This window comes from Palaemon carinicauda, chromosome 11 (genome assembly GCF_036898095.1).
Source record: "Palaemon carinicauda isolate YSFRI2023 chromosome 11, ASM3689809v2, whole genome shotgun sequence".
Taxonomy (NCBI): domain Eukaryota; kingdom Metazoa; phylum Arthropoda; class Malacostraca; order Decapoda; family Palaemonidae; genus Palaemon; species Palaemon carinicauda.
The window spans coordinates 75,716,134-75,738,633 of record NC_090735.1 but is presented as its reverse complement, the minus strand read 5'-3'; the positions used below and the strand labels follow the sequence as shown (position 1 = coordinate 75,738,633).

The 22,500-nt window shown below is 36.3% G+C and overlaps 1 protein-coding gene across 1 annotated transcript in view; it reads right to left on the bottom strand.

The window, feature by feature from the left end:
* The window catches only part of LOC137649330 (titin homolog), a 137,909-nt gene extending 116,743 nt beyond the window's left edge, over positions 1-21,166 (bottom strand). The window contains exons 1-6 of the mRNA XM_068382312.1: positions 21,022-21,166; positions 17,029-17,376; positions 15,503-15,850; positions 13,124-13,258; positions 11,950-12,082; positions 9,597-9,898 (exon numbers count right to left, since the gene is read on the bottom strand). Coding sequence (XP_068238413.1) covers positions 9,597-9,898; positions 11,950-12,082; positions 13,124-13,258; positions 15,503-15,850; positions 17,029-17,376; positions 21,022-21,166 — 1,411 coding nt within the window. The remainder of the gene's footprint in view (positions 1-9,596; positions 9,899-11,949; positions 12,083-13,123; positions 13,259-15,502; positions 15,851-17,028; positions 17,377-21,021) is intronic.
* Positions 21,167-22,500: the final 1,334 nt, after the last annotated feature.

Here is a 22,500-nt window from a genome sequence, read left to right as displayed (position 1 = left end):
GATATAACAGATAACCAAGAAACAATAAGAATGTTTAACACTATAGTAATGAATGAAAGGGTGATAAGTGAACATAAGGATAATAATACTAGGTGCAGAGGGGCGTTAGAGAACAACTCAGAGGAGCAAAATATGCATTTAAAAAACTGAAATAAGTGGAAAATTTACATTAAGAAAAAGAATGATATAGTTGAAAATATAAGAAAATGGGTTATAAAACGATTAAAAACTTAAAAATTATAAGAAATATGAGAATATAAGAATGCAAGTATCCTACTATGCAGCAGTGAATTATGTACTTGGCTAAGATGGTGAATTTTATCACGGCAAGAGAAGGAAATAGTATATGCAGATATATGGAAAGAATAAAATAAAGACAATATGAAGTTGGCAGATGTCAACAGGGGGAAATGTATGAATACTGTCACAGGGGAGCTAAAGCAATGTCAAGGAAAGTAGGGCTGAAACAAGAGTAAAAGTGATGTATCACCATGGAAATAACAGAAAGCAAGAAATATATCGATTTTATCTGAAAAAAAAAAAATATTACCCATATGATAAGGTAGGTAGATTTGGGTTTTATGGAGGCAGAAATAATAAGTGGTAGGAGAATGATATAGTTATTAAAAGTATCAGAGGCCCCATTCAGGCCAGCATGACCAAAGAGCAATATAAAATCAAGGAAACAGGACATGAAGAAAAGTTTAATAAAAAGACAAATATTATAGAGCTAAGGGTCTAATATGTAAGGTATAACATGGAAGTGAAAGTCAAATGACATGGACACAACGATGCCAAATGAAAGGTGCGTTAAATTAAGAAACTGGAATGGCATAAAGGTCAGTACCAGACCATATAACACAGTGACAGCTAATATTAAATTTATTGTCATACACAGGGAGCAACACCCAGGAGGGTTTATCAAAAAAGAAAATAACAAATACAAATAAGACAATGTATAAATGGTGCAAAATTCATCATGTAAAGATATAGTAGATAAGAAGAAAAGATCTATGGAGGAGATAATGAGCATGGCCGACTCCATAATGATTGTTTCACTAAAACATATTTAGGGAGTGATTAAAATTTTTTAATCGAATGATATAGTTTATGAGAATAAGAAAACACAGCAGGAGAGGGGAGAACTTTCAGGATGAAGAATTAGGATATGTAACTATAGAAGTCCACAGAAAAGTCTAAGACTCATGAAGCACTATGGACGAAAATAGACAATGGTCGTATTTAAATTATAATAGGTGATGTGCGATTTAGTGAAATAAGTCCAGAGGGCAGATATGAATGATAGGAATTAATTAACAGTGGATGATTTGGAATAGGAGAGGAAAACGCTGGAAATAAAGCGAGTTCGCAGTATGTGGGAGCACGCTACTACAAATTGTAGAAAACATGAATTTATGTATATCCTAGAGCTACGAAAAATGTTTTGTAGAATTAACAAGAAGTTATAAAAGTGGAGAACCCAACAATAGATGTGGACTAATTAGAGACATGGATGGAGGAGTTAAGATCATCTAAATAGAGAAAAATTAGATTATAACACCTTACCAACTACCATATGAAATCATTCACGTAGATCACAATACTATGGTGATAGAAATAATGCATTAGAAATAAGCAGAGTAGACTAGAGAGAAGATTTCTGGACTTGAAAAGATATAAAAAAAGAGATTGGAGGTGCAAGACTTTGGAAAATTAGGCAAGGTAGTGGGGGTTTGAAAAAGAAATGTAAAAGATGGCATCAAAAGGATAGAAAGCAAATGTAATAGGACATTAAAAAAGAAAGTAAAAAAAAATCTAAGAACACCAATGAAGCGAAAAAAAAATAGATGGAAGGAAACCAATAAAGAGAACAGACGACTCCATGAGATACAAGAGACACTGGTTATTGTGTGTATAATAGGAAAAAATGTTAAAGAACAAGCTAATGATACAATGGAAAAAAACAGATAATTTGAAAAGACAAATGGAGGATGGATAGCCTTCTAGGACACTAAAAAGACGATAGACAGTCATAAAGTGATAAGCCTACTATGACTACAATCAAATACCAAGACGGGGAAACAATGGAAAATATTGAAAGGTTACAAATGAATTTGAACACTATTAAAGAGATCTTTTCAAGCTGGAATCATCTTATTCAGAAGCTGAAAAACAAACAGAAACACAATTAACCAACTGATCTCAAAGTGCGTAAAGCATAATAATATACTCAAAAATGATAAAGTGACTAGAACAGTTCAGCAAAAGGTTGATGTAATAATTCTATATTTAAAAAGATAGAATGCAAAAACAGGGAAAAAATTAGCTATAAAAATATGTAAAGCATGGTAGGCCTACAATTATAATCATAAAAGAAATAGGAGAGGAATTCAATATAGAAGGTGAATAAGATTATTTAGAAATATTGTCATTGGGTAAGTCCATAGGTAACAAAGTACATATAGTCTTCCAATTACGAAAACTGAAAATTTAATCATCGAGAAGGCCCGATTAATGTCAGTGACAAGATTTGCTGATTTCAATGTGGAGGGATAGAGAGAAGAGCAATAACACTTTAAATGGTAGGTAGGGTTCATTCAAATATACACTTGAAATGAAGTAGTGTATACTATATTCAATATTTTGATAATTATTGGTTCAACATATAATGATCAACATTTCATAAGAAAATGTCTAAACATAAGTCGCTGCTAAGTCTTTTTTATAAGCAAATGAATATCAAAATGATGAAGATTTTTTCAATCATTTCCTTTTTGTTTTTGTCAGTTCAATCTATGCTTCCCTAAACATTTAACAAGGAGAAACTTCAGGGTGTATTTAAATATATAGATTCCCTGAAATACACTGTTAGTCATGGTTTTATTCAGTTGCATAATTGTGTGAGCTATTTCTACTTTATGAAAGATTGAATATTCCAAGACCTAATGTAAATACCTAATTGAAAAAATCCCTTATACTAATTAGTTTTTGTTCTTATTTTTTTCTTTTTATTATTTACTATTACTTTCTATTTCCTACCATGACATTTACATGACATTTTTTCTTATGTGCTATTGTAAAGTTTTAACGAAAAAAAGAAAATTCCGCGGCAAGACCCTTTTTTGATCAAGCGAATTAAAAATCCCCACACTCTAAATTACCTTACATTTCATGCTCTAGCTTTTGTATGAAATAAAGGAGTAATATATATATATATATATATATATATATATATATATATATATATATATATATATATATATATATATATATATATATATATATGTGTGTGTGTGTGTGTGTGTGTGTGTGTGTGTGTGTATTAAGAATATAATTTTTATTGGAATGTCGAAAGATATATTAGTTTCAAAGGTTTTACTGTTTGAAAACATTTAATATGTGTTTTCGCAGTTTTAGCAACTCCTTTAAGTTTTCCCATTAGAATTTCCCCATAGTATCATAGAAGTAGGTATTATCGATTTGTACAAGCTATTTGATCACAAACACACTACTATTAACCGTGATGTAGAAATATATATACAAAAATAGTTGAAATATTTATTTTTCATTGAAAGGGTATCACCCGAGTGTCACGCGATCGTACATAGAAACGACATTTCTCTTTTTTATATATATTTATATACAGTATATATATATATATATATATATATATATATATATATATATATATATATATATATATATATATATATATATATTTTCCTTTGTATCTTTGCTCTCCCCTCTCACTGACAGCAACATGCATCAACCTGTCTGCCTATTTCTCATTGTTAACGGTCAACAGAACCGGTTGCCGGTTGGACAAGAAATAGCATGTTGTATTTTGTGACCTTCTTGCCGGGACCTGGTGTGTATGTATAATCGATGTGTCTATAATAAAGTACTCAGTTGTTTTCATCTCGCCCTTGAGTACCAACCTACTCTTGGCTCGTCACATTAGTGACCCCAGAAGTCGACTCGCTCCTCCCGCCTTCCCCCCATCACTGTTACTATTACGGACTCCACGGTAGTTGGCGCCGAGCCATTGACACTTTCGTCATTTGCTAGCGGAGAGGCGTTTGCTTGGTTTCAGCGCACAGAAGTCCAGTTCTGCATCAAGGACGTGACTTGCCCAACCACCAAAGCAGATTATATTCTCGCTGCATTACCCTAGGACACCTTCCCAGAAATCTCCGACTGGCTTTGTAAACAAGGAGACACCCAATAGCGTATGACGCCCTCAAAATATACCTTTTGTAGCAGTACTTACCGTCGCCAGCCACCCATAGAGCCAAGCTTTTTCAGCTCTCTCAACAACCGTTCGGGGACCAAAGGGCTTCGCTCACCCTCAGGTAAATGACCAGTATCGCTCATCTGCAACCTGCCTCAGGCAGCTCTCCTCGTGAGGTGAACCTACTTCGTGCCCTTTGAGTACGCCGTTTACCCAAACCTGTACGCGTTGCCATACCAGATGTCAATAGTTTACCTATAAAGGAGTTGATGACCAAAGCCGACATCCTTATGGATAGCCACTTCACGACCTTCAAGACCTCCATCAACGCCTCCACTCCTCCTGAAGAGGACACCTATTCAACGTCAACCAAAGCTGACGAGAATGCCATAGGACACACACGCCTACCCCGTGATGTGCCAGAGCGGCAACAAAGCCTCCAATCACCCACCACTCACTCACGCCCCGACCAACGACTTCTACAGCTACTTACTGCCGCCAATCGACCTGAGTTTTGCTACTACCACTCCAGATTCGGGGCTGCCGCGAAAAAATGGGCCAAGGATTGTCAGTAGCCAAAAAACGTGTAAGTAGGCCATCGCTCGTGGCGGTGGCCTCCCGTGTTTCTAATCTTTTTTTGTACATGATGCAGGAAAGGGCGTGCGATTTTTGGTAGACACGGATGCTTGTTGTTCTCTTTTGCCAAGGGAACTCTTCAGGACACAACATGGTCTGTCTAAGTCTGCCAACATCCGCCTGGTAGCTGCCAACGGATCTGCGATACCCACCTACGGTTACGAGAACCTCACATTATCGTTTGGAAACGGCAAATTTAATTAGAAGTTTCTCGTAGCTGACGTCACATTGCCAATCCTTGGTGCGGATTTCCTCTCTCATTTCCACCATCTGGTCAATGTCGCCCTCTGCAATTGGTCAACGCAGACTCGTACTTGTCAACACCTCTTCAACCCGCCCCTTCAACCTTGCTCTCCACATCAGAGCACCCATGTACGCCTACGCCCACCTCCTCATGTCATACCCAGAAGTTTTCTGTCCTGAACTTCACCAAATGCCCACGGCTCCCGCCAAGCACGGTACTTATCACCATATCAAGACAACGGGACCCCCAATCTTCGCCAAATTCAGAAGTCTAACACCAGATTGATTGGCAGAAGCCAAACAGACGTTTGCCGAAATGGAAGAAATGGGCCTTTGCCAAAAGGCCTCCATCCCATGGTCGTCACCCTTACACATCATCCTGAAAAAAGACCGATCCCTCCATCTGTGTGGGGATTACATGCAAACAGAACTGGATCACTACCCCTTCCCTAACGTCGCCGATGTGACCTCCTACCTGCACAAAGCGAAGGTTTTCTCCACACTCGACCTCCTGAAGGGGTATTATCAGGTGCCTATGAACCCAGAAGACATCCCCAAGACCACCATCACCACTCCCGTCAGTACATACACCTTCAGTTACTCCTGTTTTGGCCTTCATAATGCTGGGGCCACTTTTCAACGTCTCATGGATGGCATCCTAGGGGACCTCCCATTACGTTACGTGGACAACATACTTCTGTTATCTTCCTCAAAAGAGGATAACTTCCGTTACCTGTGCATCGTGACCTCCTACCTGCACAAAGCTAAGGTTTTCTCCACGCTCGACCTCCTGAAGGGGTACTATCAGGTGCCTATAAACCCAAAAGACATCCCCAAGACCGCCATCACCACTCCTTTCGGTATATACACCTTCATTATTCCTGTTTTGGCTTTCGTAATGCTGGGGCCACTTTTCAATGTCTCATGGATGGCATATTAGGGGACCTCCCCTTCTGTGTATGTTACATGGACGACATACTTCAGTTCTCTTCCTCAAAAGAGGAACACCTCCGTCACCTGCGCACCGTGCTCGACCGCCTGCAACAAAACAGCCTTGTAGTCCAGTAAAGCAAGTGTACCTTTGGCGCCGACGAAGTGTCGTTCTTAGGGCACTGCATCAATCCTGAAGGAGTCCATTCCCTCCCTGAGAAGGTAGCAGCTGTTCAGAACTTCCCCACGCCCTTGACCGTCAAAGCACTGTAGGAATTCTTGGGCATGATTAACTATTATCACCGTTTTCTGCCAGCCATTGCCGCCACTCCTGCTCCCCTCTACGCCTCCCTCAAGGGCAAGTCAAAAGACCTGAAGTGGGCTCCTTCAAGAAGCAGCCTTCTGCAATGCAAAGAATGCCCTATCAACCGCTGCAGCTCTCACTGTTCCCATCCCACATGCCCCTTTCCTTCTCTCCACCGATGCCAGCGACGTCCCTATTGGTGCAGTACTCGAACAGATGGTCAACTGCTCGCCCCGCCCATTGGCCTTCTTTAGCAGAAAACTGTCCATAGCAAATTGCTGTCGGTGCACTTGGCTGTCCGTGACTTTCGCAATTTCTTAGAAGGCACACCCATTCGTCATTCGTACAGACCACATGCCTCTGGGGTACGCCTTCACTCGTCAGTCTGACGCCTGGTCTGCCCGAGAACGCCGACATCTCTCCACCGTTGCTGAATACAATTCACACTTCAACACGTCCCTGGGAAAATGAATCCTGTTGCCGATACCGTCGTTCAACTGGGATTGGATTACAATACCTTGGCTGAAGCTCAACAACAGGATCCAAAGTATCAAGCATGTAGGACATCCTGCACATCCCTCAATTGGGAAGACGTCCCCCTCGATGACTCCAATACCACCCTCCTCTGTGACGTCAGTGCTGTTAGACCGTGACCGTGGATTCCTTCTCCCATGCGCCGACAGGGGTTTAATTAAATTCACGGCCTTTCACATCTCTTGTGCCGTTCTACTGCACAGCTGCTGAAGACGAAGTTCATTTGGCAAGGCATTACTAAGGATGCTAAGGATTGGGTCTTTGCCTGTACTTCTTACCAAACTTCCAAAGTACATCGACACATGGATTCAGGAGTGGGCACCTTTCCTCAATATCTCTTATTCTTCAATAAGAAATAGTTATCACAAGTTTCATAAGATAAGTTACCAGCCTGTTAGGTTTCTGCTGTGGTAATCTTAATAAATGCAGTAGTTCGTGATATTATCTGGCAGTCTGTTGTTTTGATAAGTAAAGTGTACATAAATCATGCTGTAGTAATTGGATCAGGTGAAAGTGAACTGATTATTTCAGAAGAAATATTTTTATATTCAAAAGTCTTTGCCACAGCAGTTGTAAGAGAAGTTATAAGAATATGGGAAATTACAGTTACTTTGGTGGTTCCAATACTGTGGAAGTTCTGCGTTCAGTACTAGGTGTCACATCAATTATAATCTTTGCTATATTTTAGTTCCCTCTGTGAAATGTCCAGGCCTAGAAGTTTTTTGGGATATAATTGCAAAAGGATTTACTGTCAACAGTAGTTAAATGTAAAGTTATATTCCTATAAGAACCAATGCAGCCGCAGTTGTCATTGGTTGAGGTGAAGATTGGTCTGGTAATGGTGAACTTATGTCAGTTGGAGGTCTATTAGGTTTAGAGCTAGCACATGTAAAAAATGTTTGCTATGCTTAGAAGTTATGATGAGATTAGTTGTATCTTTCCCCAATCCCCATTATATTTTCTGTAACAATGGAATTTGTGTCTTGATCGGTTTCTGGACTATTAGGTGTTGTGGAAATTATGGCTATTATTGGATTAGTAGCAATAAAATGTGAGGTTGAGCTGCAGTGCTGATGTTACTGATATAGTCATAGATCTAATTCTATTTACTAGAAATCTTATTGCTTGTTCTATATTTGTTAAAAAGCAACTGGGAGCTTTCTGTAAAATAGTCTTTTCACTATTATCTAACTATGCTCAATGTATTGGTCATTATTATTATAATCTTCGAACAGCTTATTCTATTATAATTTCCCCATACTATCATTAAGGTAAGCTTTAGTAGATTTTATTCGTCAATAAACATAGATTGGTATAAAATTAGGACTTGGAAAATTTATACAAAAGAAGAAATGAAGTATTTATTATTCTTTAAGAGGGAGTAGCAATCAAAAGTTATATGAAGATACTGTATCAGTGTGAGAGGATTTTACAGCATTTTAGTCATTTCATTAAATGTAGTAGGTTACGATGCTATTCGTGAACTTATTACTTTACAACCTACAGAAATAGTAAAAACATTTTTTTTTTTTTTTTTTTTTTTTTTTTTTTTTTTTTTTTTTTTTTTTTTTTTTTTGTATAAGTTGGAACAATTCTGTTTGCTGTAGATGTTTCTATGTTCATTAGCCTTTGCCAAAGAAGTTGTAATGGACGTCAAAAGACTTAGAAAAAGTAGATTCCCTGTAGTTGCAGGAACTACTGGACTTTTTGGTTGAGTACTAGGGATTACATCATTCGTATTTTTGGTCAGAGTGAAATTTTTTCCTGTGAATATTGTAGGGCCAGGAGTTGTTCAGGATACCTAAAATCTAAAGTTAATTAACTACCACAGTGATTGTAGTTTCATTAGAATCAGTATTAGTCTTCTGTCGAGATGAATTTTTTCCTGGTGATGGTGAGCTTATGTCAGTTGAAGGTCTAGAGCCTATGTTGATTAGTGGTAAAGCTTTTTGCGGTAGATTTTATAGAATTTGTTGGACCAGTTGTTACCTTTCTGAATTGTAGTTTTGATAAGAACGCAATTTGCATTTCAATCAGTTGTTGGACTATTGGGTGTTATAAAAATTGCTGTTGTTTTGGCATAGATCGTTATTTAAAGGGAGGTACTGACAGTTCCAGATGTTGTGAGGAAACTTATATATCTGATTGTAATTGGTGAGATATTTACAGTTTTCCAAAAATTGTAACTGAGGTTGTAGACACATGGATTTATAATTCAAAACCTTTTGTTGCATAACAACTGGAAGTCTTTAGTACAGTGGTATGTACAGTTGGACACAGGAATTCCTGGCATATCTCATTCTGCGAAAGTGCACCTTGTCACACCCTCACTGTGTAGCTATTAACTAAACAGGTAGTATAGGGAGAGGAGGTGCAGAGGAAGTTTCTGAGGCTACACACAAAAACTCGACGTGAAGTGTGGGTAAGACAGGGTTCACTTCCCCAGAGCCTAGTTTGCCGGGGATTCCATGTCAAGCTCTAAGTTATAATTTAACTACTATATATTCAGTACTCTTTACTGATGTTTTAATCATGAGACATTTTCTTGTTATGATTTTCTCATGGCATTAAGAGAAGTTAGAAAATCTTTTGCCCATGATTTGTTAATAAACAGAGAGGAATACTACTTTTCAGCTGTAGAAATGTACACATAAAATGTAATAAAAATCTATTCTTTAAATAGAAATACCTATAAGACATTTTATAAAGATACTTTACCCATTTCAGAGGATCCTGCCGTAGTACTCTCAATAAAAGTAGTAGTTCTTGGTGTTATTGATGATGTAGTTGTTTTGGTACCTGTAGTTGTTGGATTAGGTGGAACAGTTCTGGTTGTTATAGATGAAGTATCTGTATGTTCAGTAGTCTTTGCCAACGTAGTTGAAAAAGAAGTGATAAGACCTGTAGTCATTGTAGTTCCTGATGTTTCATTGACTGTGGAAGTTATTGGTGCAGTAATAGTAGTCACATCATTTGTAGTCTTTCTAAAAGTGCTGGTTCTTCTTGTGGAAGTTGCAGGTCTAGAAGTTGTTGAAAATATATGCGTAGAAGAATTTGCAGTCACTGTTGCGCTAACAGTAGCAGGACCTGAAGTGATATTACAGTAACATATTTGTAGTCGTTGTTTTAGATTGAGCAGATGTCATGGGTTTAGTTGAAATTTGTTCTAATAATGGTAAGCTTATGTCCCTTTGAGGTCTACTAGGTTTAGAATTAGGTCCTGTTATGCTTTAAGCCCCACATCGCTTACAAGCAACTTTCAAACCAGTTATGATGAATGTACTAACTGCAGTGCTAGTGGTTGTTAATATAGACAGAAGTTTATATGAAATTGTTGTAAGCTTTACAGCTTGTCCATTAGGTACTACTGAAGCTGTGGAAACTTATCCCTATTTAATGGAAAACCACTGGAAATCCTTAATAGAGTAGTAAGCATAACATTATTCGACTGTAATTTGTATTTTGATCATTAGTATTATCATCAAATATTTTACATTAAATTTCCCAATCATATATTCAAATCCTGCTGCTTCCTCCGGTGCCTTAGATGACCGCGGAGGTAGCAGCAGTAGGGGACTCAGCAGTATGAAGCTTCATCTGTGGTGGAAATGTGGGAGGTTGGGCTGTGGCACCCTAGCAGTACCAGCTGAACTCGGCTGAGTCCCTGGTTAGGCTGGAGGAACGTAGAGAGTAGAGGTCCCCTTTTTTGTTTTGTTTCTTGTTGTTGTCGGCTACCCCCCAAAGTTGGGGGAAGTGCCTTTGGCATATGGATGGATGGATATATTCAAAGTTAGTTAAAAGTTATATTATATTTTTTGTAAATCAAGTTATAAAAATGTGCGTATTAAAAATAATTTAATATCTATTTTTTAAGCGGAATGGAATAGCTATGAAAGATTTTGTGAAGATGATTTACCCATCTATAAGGATTTAGTAATTGTAATCTCAGTAAATAGAGTAGACTCTGATAGTATTAGTGGACCAGTTGTTTCATTTGATATAGCTATAAACAGCTCGGAGCTTTTACTCAAAAAGTTTATGCTTCTCCTGAAAAAGAATACAATTTATCCATAAAAGAAACCATTTCTGGTACAACACAAACCCTAAGTGGTGAGCTACCCTTAATTCTGCACATTTTAGTATAGACATGATAGTTCCACTTTTACTTGAACCAGATGGCTATGTCACTCACAGCCCAAATGTAAAGGCAACCTTTTGGTTGATGTGTTTGATAGTACGTAGATTATTGAGAAAATTGATCTTTCTCATTCCTGTTTTCTTAAGGCTAAACCAACTAGTTTAGCTTTTCGGTCTCGTGACATTAAAGCTCTCTTGATGCTTATAGAGGTGTAGACCCAAATAGTATTTTTTCCTTTGTTTTTTTTATATAGACTGTAGATTTATTAGCTCATAAGTTATTTGGTATTTTCCGTAAGGTAGCAAGAAGAGCGTTTTTAGAATTTGCTGGAGAATTTGTAATATTACTCCATTATACAAATGTGTTTGTCGTCGTTCAAGTCCAGCTAACTCCCACCCAATTTCCGTAATTCCATATTATCTAAAGTTTTTGTATATCTTTTTGGCAAAATGCCTAAGTAGGTTTGCTGAAGGTACTGTATATCTGATTGCAATTGCTGAGATATTTGTATTTTTTCTAAAAGTTGTAACCTGGGGTGTAGAAACACGGATTTCCTATTCCGAAACCATTTGTTGTATAACAACCGGAAGTCTTTGGTACAGTGGTATGTACAGTTGGACACAGAAATTCCTGGCACACCTCACTCTGAGAAAGTGCACCTTATCACACCTTAGTTTGCAATTTGGCTTTCGTAAGGGCCTTGGAGGATGTGATGCCCTTCTTACAATCTTCAATTCTGTGTAGATATCCTTGGTTTATGGTCAGAAAGTTTGCATGATTGGCCTTGATTTTAGTGTTGTCTTTATGTTAATCACGAGGCCCTTGTTTTCAAACTCAAACAGCTAGGAGTTGGTGAGTTTTCTTAGCATCATTATTGAAGTTCTAAGTAATAGATCACACACAGGTGTTGTTGATGAACACCATAGTGAGTACAGGAATGGAACATCTGGTGTTCCTGACCCATTGATTTTCATACTATATTCACATGACTTGTGGCTCTTTGCATATGCAGATGATGCTACTCTCTTTACATCAATTCCATCTGCTGAATGTAGATCGTGGGTTGCTGAGTCCGATAATGAGATGTAGCTAATATTAGTGCATGGTGCAAACTATAGGGCGTGAAGTTGAACCCCTAACAAAACTCAAAGTATGATTGTAAGTAGGTCAAGGAGAGTGGCTCCTTAACATCCAGATCTCAGCATTGATAAGTTTTTTTTGTTTTTTTTTTTACTCTATACGGTGTGATTTTTTATATCAAATTTACTGATGAGAAACACATTTGGCCTTTCTTTTCTGCTATTGCCCAAAAATTGGCTTATTAAGAAAATCCTTTAAGATTTCTGGTGATCAATCCATTCTGAAGTGTTTTAATTCTTCCATTCGGCCTTATTTCAAGTATTGTTCTCCTGCCTGGTCTTCATCTTCTGAATCTCATCTTGATTTGTTGGACAGGGACTTAAATTCTATTAAATTTCTTATACCTGATCTAGATTAATCTCTGGTACTGTTGTTCAGTTAGTACTTCATGTATGTTCCAGAAGATTTTTCACAATTCTGACTATCCCTTGCATTCAGATCTTCCCACAATACCATCCTGTTCGTAATAATAGGTGTGCAGTTAATTCTAATAGTCATGTCTTCTCCATCATGAGACTCAGTGCTACACAATATTCTAGAAGTTTCATTCCAGCTATGTCCAGTTTGTGGAATGATCTTCCTAATCAGGTAGTAGAATCGGTGGAATGTTTAAACAGAATGACATCAGTCTTTTCTTATATTTTTTTTTATAAAAGACCAATTTTAATGATGTTGCTATACTTAAAATATGTTATTTTAATTATTCAATACCTCTCTTGTAGTTTATCTATTTCCTTATTTTCTTCCCGATCTGGGCTACTTTTTCCCTGTTGGAGCCCGTGGGCTTATAACATCCTGCTTTTCCAACTAGGGTTGTAGTTTATCTAATAATAATAATAATAATAATAATAATAATAATAATAATAATAATAATAATAATAATAATAATAATAATAATAGATATTGCTGTCGTTTTTTTATCAGGTGGAACAGTTCTTATTGTTGTAGCTTAAGTACGTCGGTTTACAGAAGTCTTCACTAAAGCAGTTATAGAAGTAACCAATAATAGTTGTAGTTCCCATTGTTGCAATGACTGGTGAAGTTCTTGGTTCAGTACTACTGATCACATCATTCACAGTCTTTCCCTCAGTAATTGATCTCCCTGTGGGAGGTGCGAGAAGAGAAGTTGTTGGCAACATATATGTAGAAGTATTTGGCGTCATTGTCAAGTTAATTGTAGTAAAATCTGAAGTAAACCTATCGTAATCAGTCACAAGGGTTGTAGATATCTATTAAGGGTTCAACAGTAACCTTGGGTGAAATGAATTTTGTCCTTGTGATAGTTAGCATATGTTTGGTTTACCTTAATATCATATATTCAGTTGTTAGATGAATAAGATAGAAGCTATTGTGGGATCAATTGTAACCGTTTTGGATTGTAGTTTCTGTAATAGTGGAATGTGTAATTTGATCTATTACAGGATTACCTGGTGCTATTTATACTATGATTGTTATTGGATTTGTTGTCATAAACTGTGATATACAGTGCTATGTATTGTTGAAACATTCATAGGCCTAATTGTAATTGCATAGAAATTGGCAGTTTTGGTGGTGCTAACACAATTTGCTATAAAACATCATGAAATGTTTGGTACAGTTGTAACATAGTACTATTGAACTATATACAACAGTCCTTTAAACATTGTTATTACCATAGGATATTTCTTGTTTTATTGCCTACTTATATTATTATTAAGGTAATTAATAGTACATTTCATACCACATTTTTACCATACACTGATGAGTTAATTTCCAGCTGGAAAAACATACACATAGATAGTATTAAAATAGCTATTGTTTACTAACAGTGGATAGCTACCAAAAATTCTATAAAGATACTTTACCACTCCGTGAGGATTGTGTGGTGGTGATCTTAGTAAATGTAATAGGTCCTGATATTATTTATGACCCAGTTGCTTTGGTAACTAAAGGTGGAATAGTTCTGATTCTTGTAGAGGAAACATTTGTATGTTTAAAAAAAAAAAAAATTTCAAAAGAAATTTTAAGAAAAGTTTATAACGTTTCTTACTATTGCTTTGAAAAAAAAAATTGGAATAATTGTAGTCCTATGGTTGCAGAGACTGTGAAAGCTTTGGTTCAGTACTAGGTGACAAATCATTTGTAATCTTCACCACATGGATTTTTCGCATGTGGAATGTACAGTAGCTATAGAAGTTTTTAGAGATATATTTGTAGAAGTGTTTTCAGTTTATGTAGAGATAATAGTAGTAAGATATAAAGTAACAATACTATAAGCAACCACAGCGGATTTAATGGTTTTAGATTCAAGGTGTAGATTGCCCTAGTTATGGTGGGCTTATGTCACTTGAAGGTCTGGTAAAGTTTTGTGTTAGCACCTTCAAAGCTTTTTGTGATACGTTTAAGTATTTGTAACACCAGGTGTATCTTTTCACATTGTTGTTTCTATATTGGATTCTGTAAATTGATCAACTGCTGCTCTACTAGGTGTTGTATCAACTCTGATTATTATCAAAATAGCAGCAGTCATGATGATTGCAGTGTTAGTCATAGGTCTTATTTGATTGGTTAGAAAGTTTATAGGCTTTGCTCTGATTCTTTACGATGAGTGTAGAACCTTTTGTTACAAACCAACTGGACGTCTTTGGTATAATAGTATGTTTAGTCCTTCATATGAATATCCATTATCTTAATTATCCTTATAATCCTCAAATAACTTAGTCCATTAGGGTGGAGAATTTTTTGTTTTAGCATTAGTATATATATCATTTGTATTCTTTGCCATAGTAAAGGTTTTTCCTTTGGATATTGTAGGTTTGTGGTTAAGTTTAAAAGCACTTGTTAATTTTTGTATTATGGCTTCTACAGCAGTGAAACTTGTATGTTAATCAGTTGTTGGACTACTAGATGCATAATGACAGTGCAGTGGTTATTTCGAAACTTGTATGTAATGTAATTGCTGAAGATTATGTAATTTTCCCAAATACGTAACTAAAGTTGTAGAAACTAGAGGATTTGTGATTCTATAACTTTTAGTTACAAAACAACTGGAACAACTGGACGTCTTTGGTACGATGGTAAGTTCAGTACAATTTACCAATATTTAATAATTTCATTTATTTACAATTGTTTCAATCGAGCAACAATTTCTTACACACTGATTTTCTCATAATAAAGTTTAAATAATTTATAGTATATTCATATCTGTTTTGTTAATAATGGAGATGAATGTTACTTTGAAGCAGTAACATATGTATATAAAATGGATAAACTTATCTATTTTTCTTTAAATATGAATAGTTACCAAAGCTATTATTGATTCTTCTTTAAATAGAAATAGACATAAGAAATTCTACAGATACTTTACCAGTTTTAGAGGATTCTGCAGTGGTAATTTCAGTAAATGTAGTAGCCCCTGATGTTATTGGTGATGCAGGTGTTTGGGTAATTATAGTAGTTTTAGGTCTGGTTATAGTTGTTGGATCAGGTGGAACAGTTCTGATTGTTGTAGCTGAAGTCTCTGTATGTTCAGTAGTCATTGTATTTCCCGACGTTTCAATTACTGTAGAAGTTCTTGGTCCAGTAACAGTAGTTGAATCATTTATAGTCTGTCCAGTCGTCTTGATTCTCCACGTGGAAGTTGCAGGTCTAGAGGTTGTTGGAGTTATGTGTCTTGAAGTATTTTCAGTCGCTGTTGGGCTTATAGCAGTAGGACCTAAGGTAGTATTATCATGAGAAATTAGTGGCAATAGTTGTTTTAGATTGAGCAGTTGTCATGGGTTAAGATGAAGTTTGTTCTGGTAAAGGTAAGCTTATGTCCCTTGTAAGTCTAGTAAGTTTAAAAATGGGCCCTGTTAAGCTTTATGTGTTGGGGTAATAAGGAATTGTGGAAGTACAGTAGATGTAGTTTTTCGAAGTGTGATTGACATTTGTATGTTAATTATTTGCAGGACAACTAGGTGTTATAATAACTGATTGTGGTTGATATGCTAATTATAATAAATGGGATAAATGCAGTGCTAGTGGTTGTGGTTTGTTTGTATTTACTGTAAGCTTTGAAGATTGTCTAAAAGGTGTAATCGAAGCTGTAGAAGCTTAGACGTATTCTTTTCCCTATTTATTGCACAATAAGTGGAAGTCTTTGATGCCTAGGTAAGCGTAGGGTTATTTGACTGAAAATAATACTCTGAACACTAGTTTTATGATGATAAAAATAGTTCTTATATTATAATTCCCCAATAATATAATCAAATTAAATCAAGACACATTATTATTCCCTTGTTAAGGAACACATATAAGTCTTACCTATGAGCTATAAAAGGGTGCATATGAAAAGGAATAAAATAAGTATTTTTTTTAAAACGTCATAACTATGAAAATGTTAGAGATATAATTAACCCATCTCTGGGGATTCTATAGTTGTATTTTCACTAAAATAAGGTAGGCCGTCATGCTATTAGTAGCCAGTTGTAGGTTTTACATAGTAGTCATAGATATAGCTGTAGTTTATGGATCACATGAAACAGTTCGTATTGTTGTAGCTGAATTATCTGTATTAAAATTTTAAGTAGTCCTCATCAAATCAGTTATAAGAGATGCTGTGTGGTTTGGAATTAATATAGTTCCAATAATCTTATTTCTTTACAATTGCTATAATCAAGCAAGCAATAATTTCTTGCACTAGGAGTTTTTCATAATAAAGTCCAAATAATTTATAGTATATTCATATCTGTTTTGTTAATAATGGAGATGAACGTTACTTTCAAGCAGTAACATATGTGTATAAAATGTATAAAAAGTATCTATTTTTCTTTAAATATGAATAGTTACCAAAGCTATTATTGATTCTTCTTTAAATAGAAATAGATATAAGAAATTCTACAGATACTTTACCAGTTTTAGAGGATTCTGCAGTGGTAATTTCAGTAAATGTAGTAGCCCCTGATGTTATTGGTGATGCAGGTGTTTGGGTAATTATAGTAGTTTTAGGTCTGGTTATAGTTGTTGGATCAGGTGGAACAGTTCTGATTGTTGTAGCTGAAGTCTCTGTATGTTCAGTAGTCATTGTATTTCCCGACGTTTCAATTACTGTAGAAGTTCTTGGTCCAGTAACAGTAGTTAAATCATTTATAGTCTGTCCAGTCGTCTTGATTCTCCACGTGGAAGTTGCAGGTCTAGAGGTTGTTGGAGTTATGTGTCTTGAAGTATTTTCAGTCGCTGTTGGGCTTATAGCAGTAGGACCTAAGGTAGTATTATCATGAGAAATTAGTAACTATAGTTGTTTTAGATTGAACAGTTGTCATGGTTAAGATGAAGTTTGTTCTAGTAAAGGTAAGCTTATGTCACTTGGATGTCTAGTAGGTTTGGTAGATGCTAAGAAAATTCGGTCCCAGAAAATTTGGTCCTGCAAATTATGTCCCAGACAATTTCTAAAATCTATTTGACCAATCCTAAACTAATATCTCTGAAAAAGCATACAGGAGTGGTGATTATTTAGACTCTGTTATCATATGATACGTGGCTTAATGGATGATTTTAGCAGTTGGTTATTCTTTCCAGTAAAGTATTTGGAATGGTGTTTCAGAACGTTATACATCCGTTGGCCTGTTGATTATTTGCAAACTGTTAACAAATGCACACTTTACATTAATGGTATTTGAAAAACGACGAATTCACAAGAACTTTCTTAAACTATAACACTTTCAATCAAATATTCATTATCGATTGACTTTGAACGGGAGATTCGTAATAGCTGTGACATCAACTTTTCATTTCAATCAGTTTGTGTATATGGAAATATGCCTCCTGTAGTGGTATGTTCGATATATTATTATTATTAATAGTAGTGCTAGTAGTAGTAGTAGTAGTGGTGGTGGTAGTAGTACTTGCTAAGCTACAACCCTAGTTGGAAAAGCAGGATGCTATAAGCCCAGCGGCCCCGACAGGGAAAATAGCTCAGTGAGGAAATGAAACAAGGAAAAATAAGATATTTTAAGAACAGTAATAACATTAGAATAGATAGTTCCTATATAAACTATAAAAAAAAAACCTAACAAAACAAGAGGAATAGAAATAAGATAGAACAGTGTGCCGGAGGGTACCCTCAAGCAAGAGAACTCCAACCCAAGGCAGTGGAAGACCATGGTACAGAGGCTATGGCACTACCTATGACTAGAGAACAATGGTTTGATTTTGGAGTGTCCTTCTTCTAGAAGAGCTGCTCACCATGGCTAAAGAGTCTCTTCTACCCTTACGAAGAGGAAAGTAGCCACTGAACAATTACAGTGCAGTAGTTAACCCCTTGGGTGAAGAAGAATTGTTTGGTAATTTGAGTGTTGTTAGGTGCATGAGTACAGACGAGAATCTGTAAAGAATAGGCCAGACTATTCGGTGTATGTGTAACCAAAGAGGAAAGTGAACCGGAACCGGAGAGAGGGATCCATTGTGATACTGTCCGGCCAGTCAAAGGACCCCATAACTCTTAAGTGGTAGTATCTCAACGGGTGGTTGGTGCCCAGGCCACCCTACCATCTCTACTATTATTATTGTTATTACTGTTGTTGTCCTGGTTGTTGTTGTTGTTCTTGTTTTTACTAGGTAAGCTACGACCATGCATTACGTTTGAACTCGTTGCCATTACAATTGAGCGCCAAAACAACTACATTTGCGCGCATGTCTTAGAGGGGGAAAAAACTTGTAATGTGAAATTGGAACAAGTTAATAGTAAGAAGATGTTGATTTTCAGTAAACCTTTCATAGGCACTTACAAAGTCAGTAATTATGCTTACATTTAGTTGCTGAAGGTAATGCTTTCAAGGATTGACTGCAGTTACTACTAAGAGAGTTGGTTAGTTTAGGTTCAGTTAGATTAGGTTAGACTAGGTTTTTCTTTTTCACTTTTTCCTAAAACTGCTTGAGATTCAATCCCCCGTAACTTGATGTAAGTTTAACCACTAGTTCCCCCAACGGCTCCTCGCGCAATTGTAAGAAATATCGGCGCTTAAACGTTCCCAGTTTTAATCCCCCAATTAGTGCAAATGTAATGCCTCGGATACAACCTAATTGGAAAATCAGTATGCTATAAGCTAAAGGGCTCCAATAAAGAAAAATAGCCCAGTGAGGAAAGGAAATGAATAAACTACAAGAGGTAATGAACTATTAATATAAAAGGTTTTAAGAACAGTAACAACATTAAAAAAGATCTTTCATATATTAACGAAGAAGAGACTTATATCAGCATTTTACCATAAAAACATTCGCTGCATATTTGAACTTTTGATGTTCCTACGTCTCAACTGCCTGATTAGGCATATCAATCCACAGTTAGGTAATAGCTAGAATAAAACTTCTAGAATACTATGTAGTGTTGAGCTTCATGATGGAGAAGGCATGACTTGTAGAATTAACTGCATACCGCGTATTACGAGCAGGATGGTACTGTCTGGGAAGATCTGAATGGAAAGGATGATCAGAGTTAGGAAAATTCATATGCAACATGCATAACCAACTAATTGAACGATGCCAGAGACTAATATCTAGATTAGGAGTAAGAAATTTAATAGACCGTAAGGTCTTGTTCAACATTATTAAGATCATATTCAGCATCTGAAGACCACACAGGAGAGCAATACTAGGTACAAGGGAAAATGAGAGAATTAAAATAACTTCTTCAGAATAGACTGAAAACCAAAAATTTTAAAAGACTTTCTAAATAAGCTATTTTTGCAATTGAAGAAGAAATAGATAGAATGGGTTTCTCAATACTAATGTTAAAAAAACTTCATCAATGCCTGCTGAGTTCTGGATGTTGAGAGGCCACTGTCCTCGACCAATTTATAATCATTCTTTGAGTTTTGTTAGTGATTAACTTCAAACCTCGTAATTTGCAGCATGCACCAATTTTAGCTAGGTCTTTATTAAGGGATTCAGCAACCCCAGCTATAATGTACATTCAGGAGATGGTATTGAAGCAAAGAGAGTAGAATCATCTTTATATGCAATTGTTTTCTAGCCCAAACTGCATATCACGTGTATATAGTATGAAAGGTAATGGGCCAAGAACACTACCCTGAGGAACACCAGATATCATATTCCTAAATTCAATGTGATGCCCATAAAACAACTCTTTGCAATCTATTACACGAAAATTTAATAATGATGCGAAAAAAGAAAAGAAAGAAAGAAAAAAAAGACTAACTTACTCTCAACTGTTTGAGTTTGAAAACAAGGATCTCATGATTAACATGGTCAAAGGTAACACTAAAGTCAATGCCTTCCTGACCAAAATCATGTATGAAAGGGTAAACCCCCTTGTCCACTCTTACTGTAGTAATGATAAGTCAACTTTTCTAATGGCAATTAGCCATTCATTAAATTCTTCTATCTAATTTTCAGTGACAGAATATTCTGAGACCAATTTCAATTTAACTAATTTTTTGTGTAATGGGTTTGATAAAATGAAATATTATATTTGTATATTTTGATGGGTGGAAATGTGAGTTTCCCTTAATTTCTTGTGTAATATGTTTATTAAAAGGCAAGAGTATGAATATATATTTTGTTGGTGATCTTTATATATTTTATTAATAGCATTATTTTTCTCTTTTGTGTTATATTTATTCTGATCAGCCTTGGAAAGTATATTGATGAAGTCTGGGATCAATATCTTCAGGGACCGAATTTTTCAAGACCTAATTTTCTGAAACCCAATTTTCCTAATTTTTGGTTTGATATGTCTGATAAAACGAAATTTTATAAATAATTTTTTGCTATTATACACATTAGCTTTTCTATTTTTATCAATAGAATCACTCTTCTATTTCGCTTCGTATTGTTCCTAATCAGTTAAATTGTGGTTTTCATGAAAAGTTCACTAATGTCCAATACGGTCAGGGATCATTGGTTTTGGAATGTCACTTTGGCACCAAAGTCTTCTTTGCAGCATTTCTCGGGGGACGTGTTGTTTGAACGCATCTTCCATTGGTGGTAACGTAGTTGCTTCCTTGTCTTTTGTTGACACCAAGGTATACATCAATTCATATAGATCACTGCATTCCTTTTAATTTTCTCCATATAGTGACAACACAAACAGGAGAGCTAGCTGCTGGTAGGCACTAGCCGACAAGGACAAGCCAAACTGGGACAGCTGACCAAGCTGTACAATGTTTTTTTTTATTTTTTTTATTTTTGACGGCTTGGTAAATTCTGTTTTGTTTCCCAATCTTGAATAGTGAACACGTGTTGTCACAGCCTATGAGTGCATGCATACCTGGCAGGGCATGCAAGACCATTCTGGTGTGTGCTTCCTCTTGTGTGGAGAATAATTGATGGAGTAAAGTGAAATCTGGTTTCTTCACAATCTTAACAATTTCCCCATTGGTGAAGCCTCCTGCTAGAACAATCAACTGATTGTCTCACGGTCGTGCTGGTGCCTTTGGAGCCAGCGTCATACTAAAACATGCAGCTAGTGTAGCCTTGTTTGAGGTCCCTTTCAGGAAGAGCCTGTAGTTTGGCATTTTGTGTAGACTGCAGATTTGATGACTTGGTTCAGTCTGATTAGCACCACTCCAGTTCACTCCAATTGCTTGATTGACTTCTTTTTATCATGTATGTCAGACACTATAGCTATGACATCTGTGTTAAGATCTGCATTTTCCAGCAGTTGCAAAATCGTTTTTCAGGATTTTCTCACAAATATCATGAAATGTCTTGAAGAAAGACATTGGTATTGCCATTCCATCAATAATGTAAGCTGTTCTCATGACTTCACTAATGGTGGCAGGTGTAAATGTTATCACATACAATTTCAAGTTTCTTTGACAGATCAGCGTTGTTTGGCTTTTGCATCAATCTATCATCATTGAACAATACATGTGGTACTGCAACAAGCTCATATACCACCATGGTCTTGAGGTCAATGTCGCATGTTTGAGAAAAGGACAGCAGATGCTGGAAGAGAATCTCTGAAGAGCACATCAGCTTCTGCTTGTCTGAGAGTAGTGTCCCTTTATGTCAGTAAATGTAGGGTTTTGCATCCTGGTCTGGGAGCCCCAAAAGCTCTGACATTTGTTACTTTTTACAAGTCACTGATCTGCAAAAATTATCACCTACTGCCTGTCAGTATCCTGCGGTGATGTTGGAGATTTTCCTATACCCTTTGAAGCTATCTGACCAGTGACAATCTTGACCAGGGAACTTGGTATAGTATCAAGATCAAAAGGTTTATGATAATGGGTCTCAATTGTATTGCGTATCTTATAAACATCTGCCAAACCCCTAAATCTGGTTGCACTTAGCGCTTGGTGACCCCCTGCTCATCTAGCAGTTGTACACATTTCTTTCATTGCCTCAGAGGTAAAGCCAATA